Source organism: Sturnira hondurensis, unplaced genomic scaffold, assembly GCF_014824575.4.
Source record: "Sturnira hondurensis isolate 20B ecotype Veracruz unplaced genomic scaffold, ASM1482457v3 Scaffold0000167, whole genome shotgun sequence".
Classification (NCBI taxonomy): Eukaryota; Metazoa; Chordata; class Mammalia; order Chiroptera; family Phyllostomidae; genus Sturnira; species Sturnira hondurensis.
In genome coordinates this window covers 5,750,076-5,775,581 of record NW_028072798.1, presented here as the reverse complement: position 1 = coordinate 5,775,581, position 25,506 = coordinate 5,750,076, and the positions used below count along the sequence as shown (strand labels likewise).

The 25,506-nt window shown below is 45.3% G+C and overlaps 2 protein-coding genes across 5 annotated transcripts in view; one reads left to right on the top strand and one right to left on the bottom strand.

Moving 5' to 3' along the window:
* Window positions 1–8,574: 8,574 nt before the first annotated feature.
* On the bottom strand, window positions 8,575–16,588 carry GTF2H5 (general transcription factor IIH subunit 5). Of its 3 annotated transcripts, none has more exons than XM_037055826.1 (3): window positions 16,504–16,588; window positions 15,622–15,695; window positions 8,575–8,990 (listed from the first exon to the last, which is right to left on the bottom strand). In XM_037055826.1, the coding sequence occupies exons 2-3, from the start codon at window positions 15,654–15,656 to the stop codon at window positions 8,810–8,812; spliced, it is 216 nt and encodes a 71-aa protein (XP_036911721.1). In that variant the 5' UTR covers window positions 15,657–15,695; window positions 16,504–16,588; the 3' UTR covers window positions 8,575–8,809. The 3 variants fall into 3 exon arrangements, with proteins under 3 accessions (XP_036911721.1, XP_036911809.1, XP_036911892.1); XM_037055914.1 differs by having other exon boundaries at window positions 16,514–16,584; XM_037055997.1 differs by having other exon boundaries at window positions 16,474–16,557.
* Window positions 16,589–16,626: 38 nt separating this feature from the next.
* SERAC1 (serine active site containing 1) overlaps window positions 16,627–25,506 on the top strand; it is a 28,123-nt gene continuing 19,243 nt past the window's right edge. The window contains exons 1-5 of one of the 2 annotated variants that reach the window (XM_037055624.1): window positions 16,627–16,768; window positions 18,475–18,566; window positions 19,533–19,569; window positions 22,251–22,387; window positions 23,528–23,617. In XM_037055624.1, coding sequence (XP_036911519.1) covers window positions 18,476–18,566; window positions 19,533–19,569; window positions 22,251–22,387; window positions 23,528–23,617 — 355 coding nt within the window. In that variant the 5' untranslated portion in view covers window positions 16,627–16,768; window position 18,475. The remainder of the gene's footprint in view (window positions 16,769–18,474; window positions 18,567–19,532; window positions 19,570–22,250; window positions 22,388–23,527; window positions 23,618–25,506) is intronic. The other variant, XM_037055720.1, reaches the window with a different exon arrangement.

Genomic DNA, 25,506 nt, shown 5'->3' with positions numbered 1-25,506 from the left:
GTAGGTAATTACAGAATAGCCATGAGGATATAAACTACAGTATAGAAAATAGAGTAGCCAAAGAACTTGACCCATGGATATGAACAATGGTGGGGGGATTGCCTGAGGGAGTGGGGGGCACTGGGTAGAGGGGGACAAAGGGGGAAATTAGGACCACTGAATAGCATAATCAATAAAATATAATTAAAAATGAAAAAATATTCATTTAACCTTAACAACTATATGAAGGAGGAACTGCTATGATCTTTATGTTATAGGTGAGGAAACTGAGATATATGATAAATCTATTTCCTATGTTTTGATATTTTAATGTTATTATAAATGGTATCTTTAAAATTTCATTTTTCAGTTTTTCATTGGTAGTATAGACCATTAAATTTTAAATTTTTGTCTACTGATGTAGTATCCTATGACTGTTAAAGTCGATTATTGCCTTTTTTCAAATTTTATAAGGTTTTCACCATAATCATGTCTGTGAATAAAACAGTTTAACCTTTTCCTTTACATTGTTCAGTGCCTGTTGTTTCTTTTTCTTGACTTACTGTGCTGGCTAGGACTTAAGTATAATAAGATTAGAGATGATGGGTGGATATTCTTGCCTTGTTCCCCATTTTAGGGGTGAAACATGCTCTTTTCTTGATAGTATATATTAATTGCAGTCTTTTCAGTAGATGCACTTATCAGATTGAAGAAGTTCCCACATTTTTCTAGTTTCTGGAGAGTTTTTTTAAATCATGGACAAGTGTTCATTTTTTTTCAGATACTTTTCTGCATATTTTTGATGATCATATGGGTTTTCTCCTATATTCTATTAATGTCATAAGTCATACCAATTGATTTATGAATGTTGAACTAACCTTGCTCCAATGGTAATGATCTATTATCTTTGTTTTACATATTGGTGATTTTTTAAATTGATTTGAGTGAGAAAGAGAGAGGCAGGTGGAGAGAAAGAGAAACACTGATTTGTCCTTCCACTTATTTACACATTCACTGGCTGACTCTTCTGTGTGTCCTGCCCAGGTGTGAAACCTCCAGTCTCTGCCTGTTGCGATGACGCTCTAACCAACTAACCACCCAGCCAGGACTATATCGCTGGTTTTAGAAAATAAACATCTCTTTGTTGTACATGGCTAGACTGCGCTGAGTAGTATTCTCATGAGAGATTTTAGCTGATAAGTTTCCTGGTGGTGTTTGTCTAGGTTTGGTGTCAGGACTATGTTGGCCTCGTGAAGTGAGTTGGGAACTGTCCTCACCTCTACTACTTTCCCAGAGTTTGTGTGAACGGAATGATTTCCCCTCTAAATGTTTGATCGTATTTCAACTGGGCCTGGAGTTTTTTGGGGGGGAAGATTTTTAAAATTAAACATTCCATTTCTTTAACAGTGTAAACCTGTTCAGCTTTTCTATTTTATCTTGTATTGGTTTTGATCAATTTTATTTTTTCAAGAAATTTATGCATTCCACCTAAGCTCTCAAAATGGCACAAACCCCGTTGTCAGTTTTCTTTATTATGCTTTTAGGCCATAGACTCTGTAACGATATCCCCTCTTTCATCCCTGACATGTCTAGTTTTTGGTTTTTTTCCTCCTCTCCTTTGAATTTTGTTGAGACTTGGTTTTTGAGCCTGTATGTGCTTGGCTGTTGCATGTGAACTTGAAAAAAATGAGGATTCTGGGGCGAAGTGTTCCGTAACCATCAAATGGACGGACAGAGCTGTTGGATCTTCTGTATCCTTCCTCATCGTACACTTTCTCTGCTCCAGCTCTGGAATCAGCCCTTTCTCCAAAGACTCTGATCTTTTTAATGCAGGACAGCATTTAGAGACCAAGATCTGGGGCTTGTGCTAGGAGGGTGTCATTGCTTCTAAGTCCTTTCAGGAGAGGAAATTTTTGCACATACACACATTTATAATTATTTCCAGAACTATTTGGATATATTATCGATTACATGTTTACCATGAGCTTATACCATATTTCCAATTCCAACTCATGTTCCTGTGTTCTTTCTAGACTCCCCCCTTTCCCTGTTTGTAAATCTCTTTTCATACAACGAGAAGCCTGGCTCCTATTATCCTCAGCACATTTACTTATTTGCTCAACCTGTTAACTTGCTCAGTGCAGCCAGCTCCCAACCACTCTCTCCGCCTCCCAGTGCCACCTCTGCACGGCTGCTTTCTCTGCCGCCAGCGCCTCCGCGTGGCATCATTTCCTCTGTCTCCCACATCCTCGGCCACCAGGACATCCCACGAGGGTCTCTGCAGTGTTCCTGTCCCACCGCCATGCCACCTTCTGGAACCCTGGGGCATCTGGCCGCTCTGTTCTGTGCAGCACGCCCTCTCAGCCTTACCTCCTCCAATGCCAGGCTTTCTGTTGGGGGGGGGGGCGGCGGGGGAGGTCAGGGGGAAAGGAAAGAGACGATGGGAAGGGAAAAAAGAAAAGCAATACTTTAAAGGCCTTTTATATTTTACTCTGTCTGTCTCTCGGGTGCTCCTCACTGCTCCCAGCAGATGCAGCCTTTCTTCGGGTGTACTCACTGCCCTGAGCCTGAAGAACGTCTGTTTGGATTTCTTGTAAGACAAGTCTCCAAGCTTTGGTCTGTCTGAAAATGTTTTCACTTTGACTTCAGTTTTGATGGGTATTTTTAGAATTCTAATTTGTTCTTTCACTATCAACAATTTAAAGATGTGTTTCCATTGTCTTCTGGCCTTCATTGTTTTTCATGATGTATGTGATGAGTCTGTTTTTCCCTCTGGCTGCTTTTGAAGAGTTTTCTTTGTCTTTGGTTTCAGCATTTTGACTACATTGGGTGTAAGTATGGCTGTTCTTTGTATCTGTCCCACAGTTCTGTCAGTTTCTTAGATCTGTGGGTTAATGACTCTTCCGGTGTTCTGAAACCGAATTTCAGTGCAGGGGGGAAAGGGTTTCCCACACCGGTAAGCGATTCTCAGTTACCGGCCAAGAATGTAACTAAATTCTAACGCTGTCTACCCAGACGTAGCATCAGATTCCACAGGGGGAGGGCTCAGTCCTGCAAGCCTGCACACCCGCCCACCCCCACTTCGGATGCCAGTCACAGATCCAGGGTGTCACCGGTACTTCTGACCCACTGGCTGTGAATCAGAGGTTCCTGTAGCCTGCTCTCTCGGGGTTCGATTAACTTGCTAGAGCAGCTCACAGAACTGCTGTGTGAATGACAGTATGAAAAAGGAGCAGTGGACACTGAAAAATTAGGCCCAGAGAAGGGCATGTCCTTCTCCTTGCACAGTGCTGATGGAGGAGGGGAAGACCGAGTGGAAATAAATGGTGCAGATGGGCCAGGACTGGGCTTCGCAGCGGCCTTAGGCAGATGTTCCACCGCCCTCAGTGTTGTTCTGCGATCAGAATCAGGACTGCCTTTGGATGAGGCCTGGTGCGTGAGTGCCAGTGAGACTCCACAGTCCTCTCTCTTTCTGCTTTGCAGCCTGGCCCCCGGCTTCTGGAGCTCCAGGCCCCTGCGCTTTATAATTAAACACTGGCCCAGCTGGACCCTGGAGGGTTCTCTCTCTTCTCACACCCCGATCCTGGCTTTCTGTATTCGGGAGGGCTCTCCCCACCCTGCCGCCCTGCCCTGTTTTCAGAAGGCCACCGCAGTGTCCTTGGTGAAGGCAGGAGCCCGTTAGAGAGACATCTTCCCGCCCCCTGCCGGGCTCCCAGCTGTGGGTGGACCACCACACACTGGGTTAAAGGCTCCGGTCTCCCACCCTGGTGCCCGAGGTGGCAGACACAGCGCCGCACGCTTGTTAGAAGTGGGGCTGACTTCTGTGCTCCCTCAACTGGCAGACTCCTCCTCTTGCCACTAGGCCAGGAACAGAGGGAGGAACAAAAAATTCTGTCACTGCGTCTTTGAGATCCTCGAATGATGTCGCTTCCCTGACCAGCCTGGCCTAAGGGACCTCGAGCCAGCAGGGAGGGAGCGGCCAGGGGCCCTGCCGGCATGTCCTTACCCTCCTGTGCCGTGGGTTCCAGGTTCCCCGGGGCTAGCGGCTGTGCACACAGGCACCTGGCTCCCTTTTCCCCATGCATGGGGCCTGGAGCAGCTCTGTGCTTTCCACCTCCACCTGTCAATTGTGACATTGCGACATCTCAGAATTGTTTTTTTTTTTTTAAGATTTTTAGATGGGAAGGAGAGAGGGAGAGAAATATTAATGTATGGTTGCCTCGCGTATGTCCCCTGCTTGGAACTGGACTGCAACCGAGGCATGTGCCCTGACTGGGGATCGAACCACAGTCCTCTGGTTCGCAGGCTCGTGATCAATCCACTGAGCTACACCAGCCAGCCAGGGCAGAGTGTATGTTAGTGCTCCTTTTACTAACATAACACAGCCCCCATCTCCTGTGCAGTACCAGGCCTGGCTTTATTTCAGTAAAGGTGCACGCACCCCTCTCTGGACTGGGTGACAGTAGAAAGACTTTTCACGGCAGTGCCACACCCAGTTTCTCTGGGAATTGGGGGTGTGGTTCAGGTCACAGGCTTGAAAGGCACTCGGTTCATTAAGGGCTCCACAGTGAGTGCTGGGAAGACCCTCATCTGGCCCCTTACTCTGCTCTTCCTGGGGCTCCCTAATGAGCTTTCAAATCTCTCCCTTGTCTCAGAGTGGCTCCTTCACCAATGTTCTCCTTCAACTTGAACATGCAGAGGAAGCCCCTGCATGTTCACACTGCAGGGAAACACACTGAAAAGTGACTCCGGTTTGGTCAATTTGCAGGGGACCCCCAAGGAGGCCAAGACTGCCCACCTGTGCACCAGCACTGGTTTATCAGGGCTCTAGGGCCTCAGCCGCCTGTGGTGGAGGCGGAGAAGGAACTGGGGGCTCCCAGAGAAATCTGGTTCCCGGAGGAAAGGGAACTTGCTCGGATGGGGGCCACTGCTTCTCAGAGTGGACTGTAGACGCAGGTTGGGCCATCCATGAAAACTAAGGTAGCAGCTACCAGCCTGGCTTTCCAGGGAAGAGCCTCCACCTGGGTAAACCTGAGGCTCCTGGCTGTACAGGCAGAGAGGGTGGGGCAGAGGGAGGGGGACGAAAAGCATTCTGTTCATCAGACAGGGCTTGTGGAGCCTAATTTGAGAAAATGAAATCAAGAACTGGAAGAGTTCAGTAACTTGCCACAAATAACCAAAACAGATTCAATCAGAATTCTTGCTACCAAAATTTAGGCTATTAACCATTGTGATACACCTTTTCTTAATGGAAACAAATGTAAGTGTATTATGTACTAGAATATTCACATTTAGAAACTTTTACTTTTTAAAAAATATTTATTTTTAGAGGGGAAGGGAAGGAAAGAGGAAGAGAAACATCAATGTATGGTTGCTTCCGTGCACCCCCTGCTGGGAAATGGCCCCTGCCGGGAACTGGCCTGCAACCCAGGCATGTGCCCTGACTGGGAATCAAACCGCGATCGTCTGGTTTGCAGGCCCGTGCTCAGTCCACTGAGCTACACCAGCCAGGGCTCACATTTAGAAACTTTTGATGGAAATCTTCAAGGCAATACAAAAGCAGACAGACATTAATGACAACTGCAGATTTTGCAGATTGTCTTAGATTTCAGCTGGTGCCCCCTTCCTGTCCCCGGATTCCATTTGGGACACGGCTGCACGTTTAGTCGTCATCTTTCCCTAGCCTCTTCTAACTTGTTTTTCAGTCTTGCCCTGTTTTACGTGACCTTCATGGTTTTCAGGAGCACTGGCCATGTGTTTTGTAGAATTCCCTGAAATCTGTGGTGGTCTGAGGCTTTTCTCATGGTAAGACTGGGAAAAGACTTCAGGAAGAAAACCACAGAGGTGAAGAACCCTGTTTTTTTTTAAAAGTAAGTTTTTAATCTTTTTAAAAAAATACATTTACTTTTTACAGAGAGGGGGAGGGAGGAAGAGAGGGAGAGAAGCAGCGATTCATTGCCTCTTGCAGGCATCCCAACCAGGGACTGAACCTGCAACCTAGGCATTAAACCGGTGACCTGCACTTTGCAGGATGATACCCAATCGAGCCCCACCAGTCAGGGAGAAGTACCCTTCTCATCACATCACACTAGCGGTACCCGTCCTCAACACAACTCATCTGTGATGTCCTGACCACCTGCCTAAGGTGGTGTTTCCCGGGCTTCTCCACCATACAGTCACTTTTCCGCCCAGTCCAAACCTACTCTTTGGGAGCAAGTCACTAAGTGCAGCCCATACTCGCTGCAGGGAACTAAGCTCCACTTGGACTGAACAGTATCTCCACTGTTATCTGGAAAACCACCAGTGATTTTAAAGGTTGAGAATCACTGATCTAAGTCAGTTATTATTCTATTCCTCAATGCCAACAAGTACTCTAGGGATAGATAAGTGGGAAGGTTCTGGGAAAGATCTTCCTCCCTTATAAAAAGAGAGTTACACCAGGGCGAGGTTTTTCCTTATTTTCTCTGCTGGCAAATGGAGCCTTCCTTTCCTTGTTTGGGTTGCTGCTGTGAATGCAGCACCTTGGAGTGGCAGCCACGGAGTGGGGACCACGAGGCAGTAAGTCGGGAGTGAAAAGCCAGCATTATCAGGACGACAAGGAGGCTGAACCACTTAGAACTGTCTCCAAATTTGTTATATTTGGAGTTTTAACTGTTATGTTGAACAGTTAAACTTCTTTATTGTTTAAATAATTCTTCACTGTTGTTCTGTTACTTGATACAGAGAACCGTTCTGTGTGGTGTGGGAATGTAGCCCAGCTCCCACTCAGAAAAGCCAGTGGGAAGTGAGGTCCGGCACACAGGATCCACGCCCACGGATAGGTTCTCCCGTGGGGAGTCAGGCCTGCACTGTACCTAGGCTGCTGTGAGACTTGCTTTTGCTAAAAGTCCCTCACTGTGAATTGAGGCAGAAAGTCCTTACTGTAACTTCCTAAAGTCTGTGCTAAACCTCCCAAGTATGGGGTATAACCAGTTCAACCACTTTTCCCTTGGTCTGCAACATCCTTCTCTTTGAATTAGCAACATTCTTTCCTTTGTTATCTGTAAAAGGTAATCACCTATAACAACCCTGTGCATAGTAAATGACGCCCATCCCCAATGTACTGTACCCAGAAAAGCAATACAACTCTTGTCCAGGCAGGAGTTGGGGGCCCTCTCTCTCACTTAGACAATGGCCATGCCATCCCTTTCTCTCTACAGGACTTCTGCAGTCTGTGTGAATTTGTCTCTTGGGGCCACAACACACAGATCCTGCTGGCCAGGGTCCACATCAACTTCAAGCTATAAGTGTTCTTAATATAGGTGTTTCATCCACCTTTTTAAAAAACTACCTATTCTTTACACTAGGATGTGGTGGGTACTTAATAATTTTTTGAATGAGTAAGTGAAGGACTGAATGAACTGAAGAAGCTATTACAACAACAGGATATCAATGTAACTAATGCCAGTATATTTGCAATTAGATTCTGTACTTCCATATCTTTTCTCAAACAAATGCAAAACAGTTGTATACATTCTGCCACTGGAGAAAAATTAGTGTGGTAACACAATAGTGGTCAAGTTTTGTGATGTATGGGTATCAAGTTCAAATTGAAGTTTAATGAACGTATAAATCTTAAATTTTTAGGACTGCTTTATTTATTAACCAAACATCTCTAGTGTGGTTGCGGCAGCAAACAACAGAACACCAACTGTACAACAATGAGAATGAAAAAACTAGGGGGCCCTTGAACAGGAGTGGGGGGCAGTGAGAGGCTTAAAATAAGCTAGAGAAAAGAAAATCATAAAGAAAATACATTTACAGCATTTACAGAAAAAAAATGCACGTATGAGCGGACTCACACAGCACAAACCCACGTTGTTCCAGGTCAGCTGTGCTGCGCCATGCAACGGCACAGGTGACTCACATACACAGTGCTGTGCAGAGACACCAGGAGGGACACGTGCTGAGTGACCACCCTGATGTGAAGTTAACGACAAGCACAGCATGCTGTCTGAGGTCGGCACAGTGCGAACCTTGGGGCGGTCTAGGAAAAAGGCTTCTGGGGTGGTGGGAACTGCCTTTTTCTTCATCTGGGTGCTTCAGTTTGTGAAAATTCTAAGACTTGAACATTCATGACTGGGCATTTTCTGTGTGTTATACTTTGATTTAAAACTTCTCTGAAGTTTCTAGTTGAAACAGAACCAATCATACCAACACTACAAAACTCACAGTTACTTACAAGAACAAGCAAAATAAGCATCTAGGCCAGACTGATAATAAAAAATCATATTTTTATAATAAAAATTATATCCTTTTTAAAAAGATTTTATGTATTTATTTTTAGAGAAAGGGGAAGGGAGGAAAGGAGAGAGGGAGAGAAACATCAATGTGTGGTTGCCTCTCACACACCCCCTACTGGAGACCTGGCCCACAACCCAGGCATGTGCCCTGACTGGGAATCGAACCAGCAACCCTTTGGTTTGCGGCCCATGATCAATCCACTGAGCTACACCAGCCAGGGCTAAAAATTATATTCTTAATGTACTGAATTGGCATTAAAAAAGTAAAAAAACCATTCCCATTTATATTTCAATAAAAGACAAAAAAGTCAAATTATGGCCAACTGTTTAAACTTATTTTTTTTTAATCCTAGGGCACATATATTGACAAAGACAGAACAAGAAAATCAGTCTGGGGGCTTTCTTCTGAACAAATGACACCCCAGTCCGTCCCATGGCACGCTTCTCAGCAATTCTCTAAGTCTAACTTGTCACACGACATACTAAAGGGTGACAGTCTCTCTCACATCTGTTACTTTGAATTCTGAAGTGGTCAATATCTAATATTTTCACTTCTGGGTAAGGGAAAATGCATTTTGGTCCATTAATTCACCCACTCGCTCCTGGAGGATATTAACCAACTCTGCTATCACAAAGACGTGCGTGTCGTCGATGTCCTGAATGATGAACTTCTTCCCCAGGGCATTTGACTCATCCAAGTACAGCAGAAACTGCTTCATGGCAGGGTCACTGTAGGGAACACACACACGGTGAGGAGAAACTTTAAATTATACCGGAACCAGAGTGATCAGAATTTTGAGCAGGTAGAATAGTTAGGTTAATTTAAAAAGGCCTAAACTCACTCCCACTCTGCCTTAAGTGTTGATGATTTGTAGATGTAACTGCATTTTAGAACTGTTAGAGCAAGTTTAAGAGAAAGAGGCCAATGATGAGATTTTAAAAGAATGATTTGCCATTGACAAGTGGAAAAGTAATGCTCAAAGCCCTGTAGTTACTAGGGCCTAGAATCAGAGCCTCCTTACACAATTTTAAACATGCATTTCCTCACTCATCCACCACCATTGCATTAAACAGTCAACAGCTTTTCACCACCTTGCCGACAACAAATTAACATACAAAACCAGTTAAACGGTCACTCTGATGAAACAGGGCGTACTGGAGGCAGATCCAACTCAACCCCGGCTTCATCACTTACTTGTGTGACCCTAAAATGTACGGAGTCCCCCCAAGCCTCCATGTGAACCCACACACAGAATCGTTATGGGAATTAAAGGAGAAAAAACGCCGAGGGTAAGTATCTGGTCTGTAGTAGGTACTCAAGTTTTTTCCTCTTCCTTAAAATCCTGAACCATGTAAGTCTGAACAATCACTCAGAATCTCTAAAGAAAATCCTAACAAAATCTCTCTGAGACTACCAAGCTCAAAGAGGAGATCCCAGCTCAATTCTGCTTATTTGTGGCTTTAGTTTGGAATGAATAGGATAGTCACAAGGGAAAGAGGTGTATAATTGCTTACATTAACCAAAGTACGTCTTTTTCATAAACACCTTGAATCACAACAAAGGACACTCTTTTGATCTAATACTCAATCATGTGTTTAGCAAAAAACTACTATAAAAATGTCAAGCTGCACAGATTTCTAATTTTTAAAAAAAAGATTTTACTTATTTTTTTGAGAGAGGGGAAAGGAGGAAGAAAGGGAGAAAAACACCAATGTGTGGTTGCTTCTCACATGCCCCCTACTGGGACCTGGCCTGCAACCCCAGCATGTGCCCTGAGTGGGAATCAATCCAGTGACCCTTTGGTTCATAGGCCGGCGATCAACCTACTGAGCCACACCAGCCAGGGCAGAGTTTTAATTCTTAAAGAAAAATATCTTATACAATCATTTGGTTTCTTGAATAATGTCAACATCAATTACAAAGATAATTTAATTCAAAAGGTCAGTGTAATTTAATGAAGACAATACAAACAAGTTTTACTCCTTTCAGGTACCAACACAGGTGTAAGTGAAGCCAACACAGTAAAAGATTTACTCTAATCGCTAAATGAGTATGGTTCATGGCATATTAACTATTTACTAATAAACTGAAGGCTTCCTAATTTACTTTCAACTTATATCACTAAAATGACTTTGCTAACAATTTACTCTGATGTAAAATGATGTGAATAGATCTACGCATGTCAGAACTGACACAGGTTTTAAATTTACTTTCCAGTATGTTTACATTACACTTCCGTGCACAACACTTAGGTTACACTTATTCACTCAGGTTTGGCAAAACTCAGTTACATTCTATGGCTTCAGTATTACAATACCCACACCGTGGGATTGACTTGTTCAGAAGTAAATCTGCTTATGTTTTAGTCACTCATTCAATAAATATTTGTTAAGTACCTATCATGTGCCAGGCATAGAGAAATGGCAATGCTGAAAGTGATAGGACCTCGCCAGTTTAAATATGGGAGTGAAGGAAGGCCTTAACTGAGCAGCTGAATGTGAACAAATCCCAGGAGGAGTTGTGAGCAAGCCGTGCATGTGGTGATGTGGGGGGCGAGTGTCCTAGGCAGAGGGAACAGCAAGGCCAAGGCTGCTGGAGAGGGGCCAGCAAGGAGACAGTAGTGGGGGAAAGGTCAGAAAGTTAAAACTGGTCCAGATGATACAGGGCCCTGAAGATGCTTTGGGGGACTTTGGCTTTTTTGGGGACTAAGTGACATGACTTAACTGTCTTAAGTTTTAAATGTAGGGATCATAGTGCCTGCTGGGCTGAAAAAAGATGGTATGGGGGAGGGATGGCAGTGGAGGCAAGGCTGGAGGCGGGGAGTCCAACTAGGAGGTGCCTGCAGTGATCCAGGCAAGAAATGGAAATGATCTGGACCCAGGTGGGGATGGCGAGGACGAGAAGGGGTGGAATTCTAGACACCTGCTGCACGGAAAGCCAAATAACGTGCTGAGACTAGACTCGGGTTTCAAAGAGAACTGAGACTCCCAAATTCTCGGGATAAGCAAATGGAAGGTTGGAGTTGTCTTTTACTGAAGTGAGGAGAATGTGGGACAAACAGGTTTGCTGGTAAGATGAGGAGTTTGGTTTTAAGCATATTACATATGAGATGCATACCAGCATCCAAGTGACAGGATGAGTCAGGGGGCCTGAGGTGGGTTTCAGAATGGGAGGAGAGATCACAGACAGTGAAGACGGACAGGTCTCCTGGGAAACCCTGCTACAAAGAGCAGGAACAGAGTGGGAACCGGAGAGGGATGTGGGAACCAAGAGTTTGCGCCTGGGAGGCGCAGGGGAGCATCGCAGCACGTTTGTGAAGCTGCTGGGAATGATCTAAGGAGGAAGAAAAGCTGAGAAGGCAAAAGAACAGATGAAAACTGCTGGAAAGGTGCCCCAAAGAGGCAAGGCAGTGGGGTCTGGCTCCCAAGTACAGAAGCTGGGTCATAACCAGGGGGAAGAAGAGTTACAAGTCTGGGCACAGAGAGATCCGTGTGATAAAGGCCAGTGGACAATCTCTTAGGATTTTCTTTTCTCCATGAATCAGGAAGCAAAGGATGAACCGGAGTGAAGACAGGGGAGGTGTTTGAGGTCTAATAATCTAAAGGTATTCATCTACTCTAAGAATCATATTCCTCCACATTTTAACATTTCTAAAATTGGGACCAGTCTTAACGTTCAAGGGCATGTTACAGTATATTGGCAGTGATTTTTCCAGAGGTACTTAAAATATTGGTAAGCTGTGAAACTGCCGAAACCCTAGCTCTGATAAACTGTAACAGCCTTGCCAGGAGAGTGGGAGCGTCAGTGAACCAGGACACGTCAGAGGCCTGCGGCCCGGCACCCACGGCCCACGTGAGCTTAGCAGTCCTGAATCTGAAGCAAGACTAATTGGTATGCTTGTATGTTTTCCTCCAGCTGCTGGGAGCTGTGGAGGTAAAGGTCCAGAGAAGGTGAAGAGCTGGATTTGACCATATCTGGAGAGTGTGACAGAGAAGGGCAAGGGGGTTGGCAGCATCTTTGCGAGAACGAGCTCCTGGATGGGCCGTGGAACACAAGCTGGGTGAGCAGGAAAGTGAGACGCTGGGTGGTGAAGGGCGATGAATCGGTGGGTGAACCAACAGACTGTACGTCTGGAGAAACGTAGAAACGGACATCAGCGGGAGCGAATAGGAAAGAGGACGTGGTGGGAGGAGGCAGACACTGGACGTGGAGACTCTGGAGGTGGCAGCACTGGGAGGGACAGGTGTAGGCCTGACCATGCACACACGAGTGGCTGTGACAGGCTGGAGGATAAGCTCACTGGAAGAGGAGGTCAGGAACTAAGGGGACAGATGGGGCACAGAGAAATCTGTCTACACGGATACTGAAATCATTAAGAGTCTGAGAAGACGGCTCCTGAAGAGTGACAGGCAGTCTTCCGGGAAAACCCTCAAGGAGACTCCAGTGTCTGTGGGTGTCCCCAGTGGGCGGTCTAGTCTGGCAGCACGAGACTCGGAACCAGGGTTGCCAAGGGAGAGGGGAGGGGAACTTCTGGAAGTGGCGCCGAGCAGTAAAGGAGGTACCTATTCCATCTGCTGGCCCGTCTCCTGGCCCAGGGTACAAGAGGTATTAGAGGAAAGAGGCAGCACTCCACAGGACTTCGGGAGAAGCAGTCCGCTCAGGAGAAAGCCAGGTTTTGTTGGAGCCCACAGGAAAAGGAGGCTGGGGGCAGGGAGAGGAGAAGCTCAGAGAGGAGGCGGAAAACACAGGGGGTTCTGCTGCTCTGAAGGTTCCAGAGGGCCAACTGGAAAGGACGGACAGGAGTTGGAGTTGAAAAAGCAGATGTACGCAGCCACAAGATAACGCCGTAAAAGGAGTGAGAGATGGCCCGGAAGAATTTGGGTTTTGTGTGGTAGGAGGTATGGGGGCCCAAATTAGGGCCAGCACACTGCAGGTGCTCAACAAATGTTTGCCACCACAGGATGCAGCACCAGTATCCCTATAATGGCTGATATCAGGGGCACAGAGACATGGGCAGGGGCATTTTCAGAAGCTGGGAGTGTCCACAGAGCAAGATTCCTGGATGAGACAGAATTGCTGGCGGGCAAGCCAACAAGTGGGGACGGATTGAGACTGGACCAGCAGTCCAGGCTCTGGGCTGACGTCGGAGCCCACCACAGCTTGCTCTGCGAACTGGCCCAGAGGGCTGGGCCTCAGGGCCTCTGTCCATCAAGGTTTCTCTTTCTCCTTCGAAATGTGTGGCTAAACATCCTTTCACTTCTCTTGGTTTGTTTTTTCCCCTTGTTTTTTAAAGGACCAGTTTGTGATGCAAGACTTAGGCAGACCCTAAAAGTTTGTGGTCAGCAGTTATAAGTGAGCAGAGCAAGGACAATGGGCCAGGTACAGAAGGTCACCGGGGTGGAAAGCCACCTGGGTGCCTAGCAACAGGCAAAAATGGCAAAACAAACACATCCCTCAGGGTGACATTTCCTTACCCAGCATTTGACAGGTCCTGCGGTTTCAGACGCCCTGACCTTCCACATTGCTGGTCATGCACTCAGGCCCTCCCTTAACCTTTCTTCCCCTGCTGCTGGTCACGTGGGAGACTCCTCAGAGAAGGGACAAATGGCTGAAGTACAGCCTCACGAGACTCCCATTTCAGGCCCTGGCACCACCACTCCCTCAAACGTCAAACCCTGGGGATAGCATCTAGGCCTCAGTTGTTTCAGCTCCAGGCCCAGAAAAGCAGCAAAACCAGACAAACTACACCAACGGTGACCTCAGGCACAGCTGCACTAACGACCTGGTGCTGACCAATCAGTGGAGACCAGGGCCCTAAAAGACACCTGGAGAGCTGACAACATTCTATTGAGACCCTCCCCTCGGGCCCTCACCCAAAATCTCTGCCCTTACAAATGCTTATGAAGGAGGACACAGCTTGCTCCCCCTCCCATCCCTCTTCTCTTCCCCCCAGGCCAGTTACCTTCGCCCTTCTCTCTCCTAGGCCCCAAGGGCCCCTTATTTTGCCTCTGTAATTTCTTTCCCACCCCATTTCTTACACTGCTCACTTCTTCTACTTCTATGACTTTCTAAATAAACTTTTTTTTCTTTATATTTGTTCATGTGTGTCCACATAGAATTCTATAACTCATAACACGTGGACTGGTGTGAACACTTGTGATTTTTCACATCAGTGTCGTAATCCTGAGGGAAACTTGTGATATATGCAGTTAGAGGCCATCTGATCTCTATTTCTTTATTAACTGGTTACTTGCTCCTCATTATGGAAAAAATAATTATTGAGGTAAAATAAAAAATAATTTTTTGAAACCCCCCCCCCAATAAATAAATAAATAAATAAATAAACAAACTTTCTCTTAGTTTGACTCTTGGCTCTGAATGCTTTCCTAGTCAGCTCAAGTACCGCGAGGCTGCTGAACCAAGGTTTGGTCTGACTCCACTGGCACCCTCCTCACCTTCGCCAACAATTTTAGGCACCCCCTGGTGGTTCTAGAACAGCAGCACTGTTGCTCTGAAGAGGCTAACCTAACAAGTATGCTGCCTCTGACCAAACTTGGTGGACACACCACCAAGTACAACAACTCAGCAGAGACACTGAAATCTGGTGCCAGGAAGAAGCAGCCCCCAAATCAGCCCCACTTGTTATGGAAGTAAGAGAAATGAAGTGCGGAAGCTGAAAATCTCAATTCATTCCCATCGTAAAAGAAAAAAGAATTTAAAAAATTCATTAAGGCCCTTTCTGACTTCTCTGCCCTGGGAGCAGCTCTCTGGCCACAGCCCCTCACCCCCCACCCCCGCCCCCCCTGAAATGTACACAGACTTGTCTCCACCCCTGCCTTGGTCAGGAGCAACGGGTCACTACATGCAGCGGTGCTGCAGGGACGCTGACAGAGGTGAGCTCAGCAGCTCGGCAGCCCCACATCCTCTGACCTCACTTATTTCTAGCAAGCTTTCCAAACCAGAGCCATTTCAAGAGATATTGACACAGTGGCCAAGTTAACTGGGGCTGGGGCTGCCACAGTAGGGGTGGCACTCTCTGGGGCTGGAGTTTGGGGCTCATCACTGCTTATGTCAGGAGCCTTCTCTGAAGACACGGCTCTTCCCTGACGCCATGCTGGGCTTTGCCCTCTCAGAGGCCCAGATGATGGCTTTTCTCATCCTCTTCACCATGTGAACAAGCTGTCATCACCTCCCACAGTTCCTTCTCCCATGTGTTGCCTGCCCTGTATGTTCCTGTTCCTATACCTCCCTAGGCAGCCTGGCAAAAGTGGATGGCCCAGGGTTTGCCAGAGGAAAAGACAAGTACGGACAGTATTAATGAAAAAAAGAAAACCCTCATTCAGTGTCAAAACTACTAACCATTCAATAAGCACTCCTTTCAAGACGTTGACCATCTTCTCCTCAGTCAGACGGTGCTGATGACCTTAAAAATGCTAACAAAAGGAAGAGGGTGACACAAAATTCAAAAGCATCGAGTTAATAGGCTTTGGAGGTTTACCTCTGCAATAAGGCAAAATATGAAATACTAGCAAACAGTCAAGTCTGTGAAAAACAGCGCTAACATTAGAAAAACATACATATTTCAAACTTTAAAAAACTATCATGAGTCTATTGGAATATTAACATATAAACCTTGCTTGCAAACAAATTCTACCCAATCCTAATGAAAGCCAAGTGGCTTAACAACACCGGTGTGTCCAGTCCAGTTTTTAAAACATTAGTTCAAATGTTCATACTCTCTTTTCCGCCAGGAGTATGATGAAAAATAAGATTCTGGGACACAGGAATCACAGAATGGCAGCTCTGAAATGGGCCTTAAAAATTATACAATAAGCCCAAGCCTTGGAAGAGATTAAGCAGTAGCTTTACCCCCACGCTCGGTCCGCAAATGGGTACAAGCCAGGTCTCTGAACTTGTGGTTTTAGCAAATCAATGAGGTTCCCCAAAGACCTACGCTAAAAGGAAAAACACCCACCCAATGCACGACCACCTAACCCTTAAGCTTCTACACACGGTCGCGGAGCAATGCCTGCCCAAAGTTAATTCACCGTGCCACTACTGCAGACGAGCCGCCCGCCCTCCTCAGAAAGGCCCGGGGATGGTGCGGGACACCGCCCTGTACCCCAACACCTGCACGACAGGTTTCTGGGTCGCTTCGCCCCCGCCTCACTTTCCTGGGCACCTCTCCATCTCTTACAGACCCTACTTTCCCCTCTCGCTCCGGGAGCAGACAGCTCTTACCTCCACCTACAGACCCAGCAGCACCTTCCGCGTCGTCGACAGAGTACGCCAGCACCCGTTACGTCATCACGTCGGCGACCCCTCGTGGGTGGAAGGCGGGACGAGGGCGGGGTCGAGGGGCGGAGCTGGGAGCGCGGGGGCGGGGTCACGTGCCGCCCGCCGCTGGGTGGAGGGCGCGGGCGGGGCGCCGCAGAGAAAGGTGGTCTCCTTGGTGACCTGGCCCTCCGTGAGCAGCTGCGGGCAGGCCAAGTCCACGTGCCGGCAGGTAGGAAGCCGAGCCCGGGCTCGCAGGGGAAGGCCACGACGTCAGCGAAACCCTTGCAAGGGAGGGAGATGGACGAATTGCGACGGGGCTTGGCTGGGGAGCGGCCGGGGCGCCCCCGCGTGGACGGGCGGCCTCGACTGACTCGCTGACCCTCCGCCGGGCGTGAGGGCCTCTCGCAGCCTTGGCAGCCCACCCATTCCGGTTAACCGTTCCTCTCTGGTTCCTCGCTGAGGCCCAAGAACGCGTGCAGGTGCCATCAACCCGGGTGCTGTAGTGAGAGAATGATGTTGTTAACAAGGAGGACAAAACTGTGTCCATTCAAACTGGAACCTTCCAGACCTCAGATTGTAGCTCCGCTCCTGGAGGTTGGATAGATTAAATGCCGATAGTTCTCCAAGCCCGGTAACAAGCATTTTACGTGGGAGACCCCAGGTGACTCAAAAATTAACTCCTGCCCCAAATGTTGGTCTGCATATCTTACCAAGCTTGCTCTGTTTTTACCAGTGGAGATGAGGTTCTTGCTTTCTGTTCCTTAGGTAAATTGTATTTCTCAGTTGAGCTCATGCTGCTTTTTACTTCGTGTGTTTATATGATTTAGGAACCCAGCTTTTCCACTTCCTACCTTCCTTCTAGCCCTCAAATCTTTTCCCTCCCCTTGGTTTCCATTTTTTTTGCGGGCGTGTGCGCTCTCTTTAATCTGCCCAGTTCTTCCCAAGGGTTCTTTCCTTCCTGCAGTCTTCGTCACCGTCTCAGCAGGTCCATCTCCTTGCACTTCCCTCACTCTTGCGCTCCGGGAGCCGGCTCGGTGCCTGCCCTGTGCTACTCTGAATGTCTCCTCTGAAACTGAGCTACTTCTCATCTTTCACCCTCACTTCAAAGCCTGCTTTTCTTCCTGTTTCTCCGAATCATCCAGATTTCAAACCTCCATTCATTTGTTCCACAAAGATTTTTGTGCACTGAATGTGTGCTGGACACTAGTCTAGACACTGGGGTAAACAAGTGATTGTAGTGAGGGGAGAGAGACACTGAAATCAGTTGACAGAGAGGTTTCGGGTGGCGATGGGATACAGCGATTGGAGGAGCCGCTTTGGTCAGGTGGTGTCAGAAATGGCCTTCAGAGCCCGCAGACTATGACTTTGGTGGCTCGGGGGAGGAACCAGCGCTCCTGACACAATGATTATACTTATCAGGAAGAGTAAACTGACATAGATAGCTACAAAAAAGTTTGAGACAGGATTAATACTGTCAGAATATCTAAAACTGTAGCACTTAAAACACAGTGACAGGAGTACAAAAAGAGATCAGTGGATCAGAAAAGCCAGCCAGAAACAAAACAAAAATGTGTGTTTGTGTGTGTATACATACACACATTTATAAGGTAAAGGAATGATCACAAATCAGTGGGAAAGAGAAGGATTACTCAAACTGAACTGGAAAAGAAAAATGGTCTTCAGAAAGATTTCTGAATAAAAGTAGATCTTCTCTACACGAGCAATTAACAAGGGATTTAATAACAACATACTTATAATGGTAGTCAAAACTAAAGTTACCTAGAAATAAATCAAGAAAGAAAGACTTTTTTTAATGAAAATATTTTTTCCTAGTCTTGAAAAATTCTGTGGACAGTCCACTGTGATTGTGACATGTTCTTAATGTTTTTAACTAGATGCTAAACTAAAATTCTTGTAATTGTCTTAAATACACAGAATGTCCCTGGCTGCTTATTGTGTCATCTGTTGTAGAAGAATAGGAACCTCAAATCCTCCTCCAAAAGGCAACACGTACTGGAAAGATATCAGTGAGTACTGGTGAAACAACAGTTTCTGACGGACTTGTGTATGTCTTTTCTGGGCTGATGGCCCATCCCACGTTGGTGGGCCCAGAGCCACGCACACTCCTCTTTCTTGGGAGTCCTCTCCCCCACCGTGTTTCCTCTCAGATTCATGCTAATCCCCGTGAAGTCAACTTAAGTGTTGCACGTCCTCATTCAGCAGCTATTTATTAAGCCCCTGCGAAACACAGTGCCCTGCGTTTACGTTAGGTTCTGTGAATTCAATGGTGAGGAAGGTCGCTGTGCTCGCTTTTACAGGAGGGTGCTCAGCATCTAGTGCTGATCTGTCTTTATTAGTAAGTCTTTATTTACCACTAATCCTTATTTGTAAAATGAGAAGCTTGGCCTAGATCATCTTTCAGTTATCAGATGTCTACTTTTAACACCTATTATGCACCAGGTGTTTTCACCATTTTCTTGAGATCTTCTCTTGCAAGTTTATGTTTGAGTCCATTTTTCTTTCGTAATCCAAGGAATCGTATAAATCATGACAAAGCGGCTTGTCTTGCCACCACCAGAATGAGTCCTGAGTCCAAACACAAAGATGACATCTGGTGTGGTGGGAAGAAATGTCCCTGGGCCTTTACTTGTTTGTGAACTAAAAGGAGCCAGAAGGGAGGTTGGCCCCCCGGGACATGGCGTTCAGGGGAAGCTCTGTGGGCCTGGCAGTCCCAGTAGGGCTGTGGGAACCAGGGCCTCTGCTGGCTGTGATGGGGGTGGAGGGAGGGGAGAATGAGTGTGAAATACAGGTTCTCTGTTTGTACCCAATGCTTCCTGGTTCGTTCGTTCTGTCTGGGGATAGCAAGCCTTGTGTTGATAGCAACTGCTTATTTTAATGGAGAAATATCAATAACTTCTTACCTGAACATGCCTATTTCCGGTAACATTTTTAAAATGAAATTCATTACATTGACCTTTTTTTTCTTTTTGAAGGAAATATAATAAAGTTTACTGGATCACTTATTTTAGGGTAAGTGTCAGCAGTGAAATTGACTTCATTATAATGCTAATTGAAATTTCAGTGGAAGTGATTTACAGGTGGCGTGGGGGAGTGAGGAGGGTATAGATTTTGGAATTGGGTGGATTCATCACTGTTTCTCCCACTTCAGTAGGAGCTACAGCTACTTCACCGTCTAGGTCTTGGGTTCTCTTGGGTCCAAGTGAATGATAGGGACAGAGCAGAGACTCACTAAGTAGCTTCCACACGCCTAAAATCACATCTTGTCTCAGATTCTAAAGTGGGTAGAAAAGGTAAAAATCTATTATCGTCACAATAATTTTTGGAAATCTTATGAATCACCATGAAGCTCTCATGGGAGGAAACAGGCCGACTGAGAAAACGGCAGGGGTGACATCGCCCGCCGCATGCCGTTCACAGGCACTTGCTTAATGAATGGAGTGACTTTGCGAGAATTGCATTTCATTCTATTTTTTTCCTTGTTTTTGGAGGAGGGTGTGATATATACAGGCTCCGGCACAAATAATGCCCCTTTTTTAATTACATAAAAATCTTCTATTATAATACCATAAGCATGTACTTCTGTAGCATAAGAATATCACACTCAAGCACACCACATGACATTTCAGGTGAAACATTCAAGCTGCCCTCCATCTCGTGGGAGATATTCACGTACCCTGTCCACCGCACTCAGTGGTGTTCCCTCTGCTGGACCCTGTGTGTGTTTAATGCACGTCTGATACTGCTCTGGTGTTTTTGTTAGTGATACTCGTTCACTAGTGTAAGTATGAAGTCAACTCTGAGATGCTAAAATGCTACAGAAGATATAGTTGGCATTTTATCCAAATACATACATTTCTCCATGATATTGTAAGGTCAGGCAAAATGTATTTAGATGATTTCTTTCCCTTTGACTTATTCCAGGCAAAAGTACTCTATTTGTAAAGAAGTTTCTTTGTATCACAGTGATATTCAGGAATAGCATGGAAATTAACCACACAACTTTTAGTAAAGAAAGTTTCTTTCGTGGAAAGCATGATAAAAGTACTGAACACGTTTGCTCGCCTTGGCTGCTCAGGTGGGTCCCCAAGAGAGAAGAGGATTCTCTCAAGCCTTCTCTCTGTTCCTCGGGTGCTAGCCAGTGTCTGGCCTCCCTGCCTTACCTGCTTCTGCTTCAGGGGAGGACGCTCCGGAGAAGGGTTAGCATAGCTGATGGCACTAAGCTCTGAGTCCAGACAGAGGGCAGCCTTCGTGTCTGGAGTGAGGGAGTGTGCACGTCAGTCTGATTCAGGGAAACAGCACCTGCATTTGGGGGGATGCGACAAACAACACGGTGCATTATGTTTAAAAAGGACTTTAGGTACAGCTCTTAGGAGAGGAGCAAGGTCCTTGTGCTGGTGACAGGAGTCCAGAGCGACTGCTCTTTTTGAAAAAACAGTTTGGCTTTAGTAAAGTTGAACCATATATATGCTGTCAGAAAGTCTGTAATTCTGCTTCTAGCTGCGATTCCTAGAGAGACGTAAACATGCGTGTGCAGTGTAGATGTGTGACGTGTTGTGGCCATGCTGTTTGTAATGGACCAGAAATCCCCTAAACACCCGTCTGTGGCAGAGCGGCCACGGAAGTTGCGGTGTATTCGTATGGTGGACGAGTCACAGCCTTACGAAAGTGTAAGCCCACGAGCTTCAGATACGTGCAGCGGCATGAGTGAGTCTCACAGACAGAGGGCTGAACAGAAGGATACATGCAGTGCAACTCCGTTCCTGTGAAGTCCGCAGGCAGACAAAATGCTGTTTACGGATGCGTGTGGAGATGGTAAACTGTTGGGATGGCTGAAAAGTCCGTTTAGTTTTTTCCACGAAATAAAAAACACACTTTTCATTTTCACCAATAATTTTATTGATTTGGATCTTTTGAGTACTACAGCGATCTCCCGTCTAATGTAATGTTGACTGTTCTCAATTAACCTCTCGATTTGATCGCTATCAACTTCAACTGGTCTACACTTTTGACACGTTGGATCAGTCACAGCACCTTCTCCACACACTGCACAGATCTTTTTTTAATATTCAGCTGCATTTTTACCTTTCTTGAAATGATAAAGCATAATATGCTGAAAATGTTGCCGATTTTCTTAATATCTTCATTATGAAAATGGCTATACAAAAATGCACCAACTTTGGTGTTTCTTAAAAATGCGCCGATATGACAGATGTCACAATAGTCTTACAAAATCGGTTTGAATGAAGTTAAAGACAACTAAGCGCTCACTACTAGAGCCAACATATGGGAAAAAAACAGAACGAACTTTTGGGCCAACCCAATATAAAGAAAAGCAAGAGTATTACTATAATAAAAGTCATAATAATGATTAGCTATAGAGATGAGAGAGTGTGTGAGGATCAGGGAGGGACACAGTGTGGGCTTCTGGGTACTTACTGTTAAAGTTCTGTTTGGTTTGGTTTTGCCCGGATATGGTAATGTAGCTATTATTATTTGTTAACTAAAATGCGTGTGTACTTTAAACATACATTTTCCTTAGGTGTGTGTAACACATGGTATATGCACATTACTGTACATATATTATGTTTCTCAAAAAAGAAAAGGTAACTATTTAAAGCTGAATAAAAGAGTAACTCTTGCGTCACATTTATATCATCTATTTTTTGATGAACTTTTTGTTTCTTTTTAAGAGGCTCTTTATTTCTTACGTACGAAGTTCTGGCCCTGAAGAAGTCTTTGACATTAGATTCTCAAGTGGTAGAAAGAGAAAAAATGAAGTCATATATATATGTACCCACAGTTTCTTTAGATAAAAGAGAAAATTATGGTAAGTTGATGATAAAGTTATCTCATCATTGTGAAAAATGGGAGCTAGTTATTTAATTTTAAACTGAGTATTTAAAACAGTATTTAAAACGTTCATCCCATTAGTGCTAAGAATCACAAAACCCTGTGAGAACCAAGTTCTTGAAGAGTTAATTGAAGACCAAATTTCCGATTTCCACATTTAACTCAGGTTTGCGGCTCTCTTGTCACTAAGTGAAGTGGAAGCCAGGTGCTGTTTTAGTCTGAACTCGAAGTTCCACCCCTCAGTGGGGACCGTCAGTTCAGAGGCCGGCCCTCAGTCTGGTGAACATAAAAACCTGATTTTGTCCCTTAACTCAGAGATACTTCTGGTTTAAGGGATTTGTTCATTGTGGACACTAGACTGATGGGATGGATTTATAAATATGAATACAGACAATTACAGAGGGAAAAGATCTGCCAAGAAGACTAGAAAACCTGGCTTTACTAGTCAGGACATTCCTCTTCGCCATCGTTAGGTCTCATGGAAACCCAGTTAGCAACCAGACGATGGCTGGGCGAACAGGAAAGTTCAGTGCAGAGGAGTATCTTTTCATCAGGATGTGGGTGTTGGGGTGAGTCGCCACACCCGACTCACGGCTCAGGGTGCCTGTGTGTCAGCCACAGTCACCGCGCCTGCTGGTGCATCGCAGTCTCTGCGTGGGGCAGGTGCACTGCTCCCCACTGACACGCTGCTTAGGTCCTGTTACCTCACCTCCCTGTATTTCAGCATGCTTTTGTGGTGTGCTATTTCGATTACAGTTTTTAGGTTCGTAATTCACCTGTAAAGCTTGATCTCAGCTAGATAGCTCCAAAATTTAGCTTGAAAGGGACTATTTTTAGGGGAAATTTGCCGTGTTGTACACGAGGGTTTTTATTAGTGTTGATGTGTTTGTTTTCGACCTTTCCCCGACTTGGAGAGCAGTCTCGTTTTGGGACTTAGAGCTCTGTGTTCCATGATGGTTTCAACAGCTGCTTTGACGGGGATGACAGAAACACAATATGCTATTTTATATTTTCTTTTTGAAACATCATAGATTTTAGTTTATATTTCTCTTTGAAGTATTGGAGCCTAGCATTACGAGTACATATTCAGTGTCATTTAACTTTGTAATCGCTTTAGGACTCACCTACCAGGCAAGAAAAGAGCTTCACAAAGCAGTAAGAAAAGTCTTGACAACCTCAGCCAAGATATTACGGGGTCCATTTGCTGGTAAGTACCCAGTATTTCCCCGGGAGACCGATCAGTATTCTGAAAGTCAAATCCAATGGCGCACCCGAGACATTTCTCCATCTCCCATGCTGACGTTTATTATCACAGTGAAAAACTGAGTAACATTATTCTTTTGCACTATATTTAATTTTAAGGCTTGACTCCTTGGACAGTTTTTTTCCTTCCATCTTTGAGGATATATTATTGTTAGATACTTGTAAATAAATATTAAGACTAAATATACCCTCTTCAGAATTTAAAATCTATTGGGGAATCTCTTCCATGCTTTCTCATGAGAATATTGCATCAAAAATGTAGATTTCATAACCAGCAACCTTGCGGTGTGGAGTAGCTATAAAAGAGCTTACCAGATCTCCTTAATAAGTTGAAATCATGAAAGTGAAAAGGTGGGAAACCTTTCTAGAATTAAAAGAGACTAAAAAGACTTAAATCCTGGTTTTATAAAACAACTCCAGATATATTTTGGGGACAAGTGGAGGAATTTGAATATGAAGTTAGACTGGATTTTAGATGACTTTGGAGAATCTTTGTTAGTGTTCTCTGGAGTTGCAGTGGCATTGTGATGTTTTAAAAAATGTTTTATTTTTAGAAGGAAGAAGGGAGGGAGAGAAACATTGATGTGCCTATAGGTTGCCTCTCACATGTTCCCAACTGGGGAACTGACCCCCAACTCAGGCACATGCCCTGACTGGGAATTGAACCTGCAATCTGTTGGTTTGCAAGCCGGCACTCAATCCACTGAGCCACACCAGCCAGAGCAGGCACTGTGATTGCACATGGGGAGAGCGCAGGCTGGTTTTTAGGAGAGTCCATGTGAACTGTGGAAGGTAAAGGCCTGTGTCTGCAACTTCCTTTCACATAGTTTAGAAACAAACACATAGACACGCATATAGAATATGCAGGTATGGCAAATAACAGTTATTGACTCCAGCTGTGGTAGGCACGTGGCTATTAATGTATTATTCTTTCAGTTCTCCCATATGCTTGATATTTCCTACAGTGAAAAGTTTTTTAGGGAAAAAGGAAAAAAAACCACATAGTGTAGTGAAAGCAACATAGTCTGTCAAACAAAAGCACATAGATAATACACACAATAAATATAAAAAATAATTTGACAAAACATACATAAGAATAAACCCAAAATGGATAGATGACTTAAATGTAAGACTCAAAACCATAAAAATCGCAGAAAAAAACACAGGCAGTGAAATCTCAGACCTCTCTCACAGCACTATTTTTGCTGATGTGTCTCCTAAGGCAAGGGAAACAGAGGAAAAAAACTAAACAAACGGGACTGCATGAAATGGAAATGCTGCACAGCAAAAGAAGCTATCAACAAAATGAAAAGGGAACCTACTGTATAGGAGAACATATTTGCCAATGACACATCTGACAGAGTTAATTTCCTAAATGTATAAAGAGCTTACGCAACTCAACACCAGGAAGACAGAAAGTCTTAATATAAAAAATGGGCAAAGGACCTGAACAGACATCTCTGCAAAGAGGACATGCAGATGACCAACAGACACACGAGAAAATGCTCAACGTCACTAGCCATCAGAGAAATGCAAATTAAAACCACAATGAGATACCACCTCACACACCTGTCAGAATGGCTACCATCAATTCATCACCAAGTGCTGGTGAAAAGGGAAGGATGGAAAGGTGAAAAGGACGTGGGGAAAAGGGACCCCTGTGCACTGTTGGTGGGAGTGCAGGCTGGGGCGGCCACTGTGGGAAACCCTATGGAGTCTCCTCAAAAACTAGAACTGGAACTGCCTTATGACAGGCGACCCCACTTCTGGGCATACACCCTAAGAACCCCGAAACATCCGTTTGAAAGAACACGTGCACCCCTGTGTTCACTG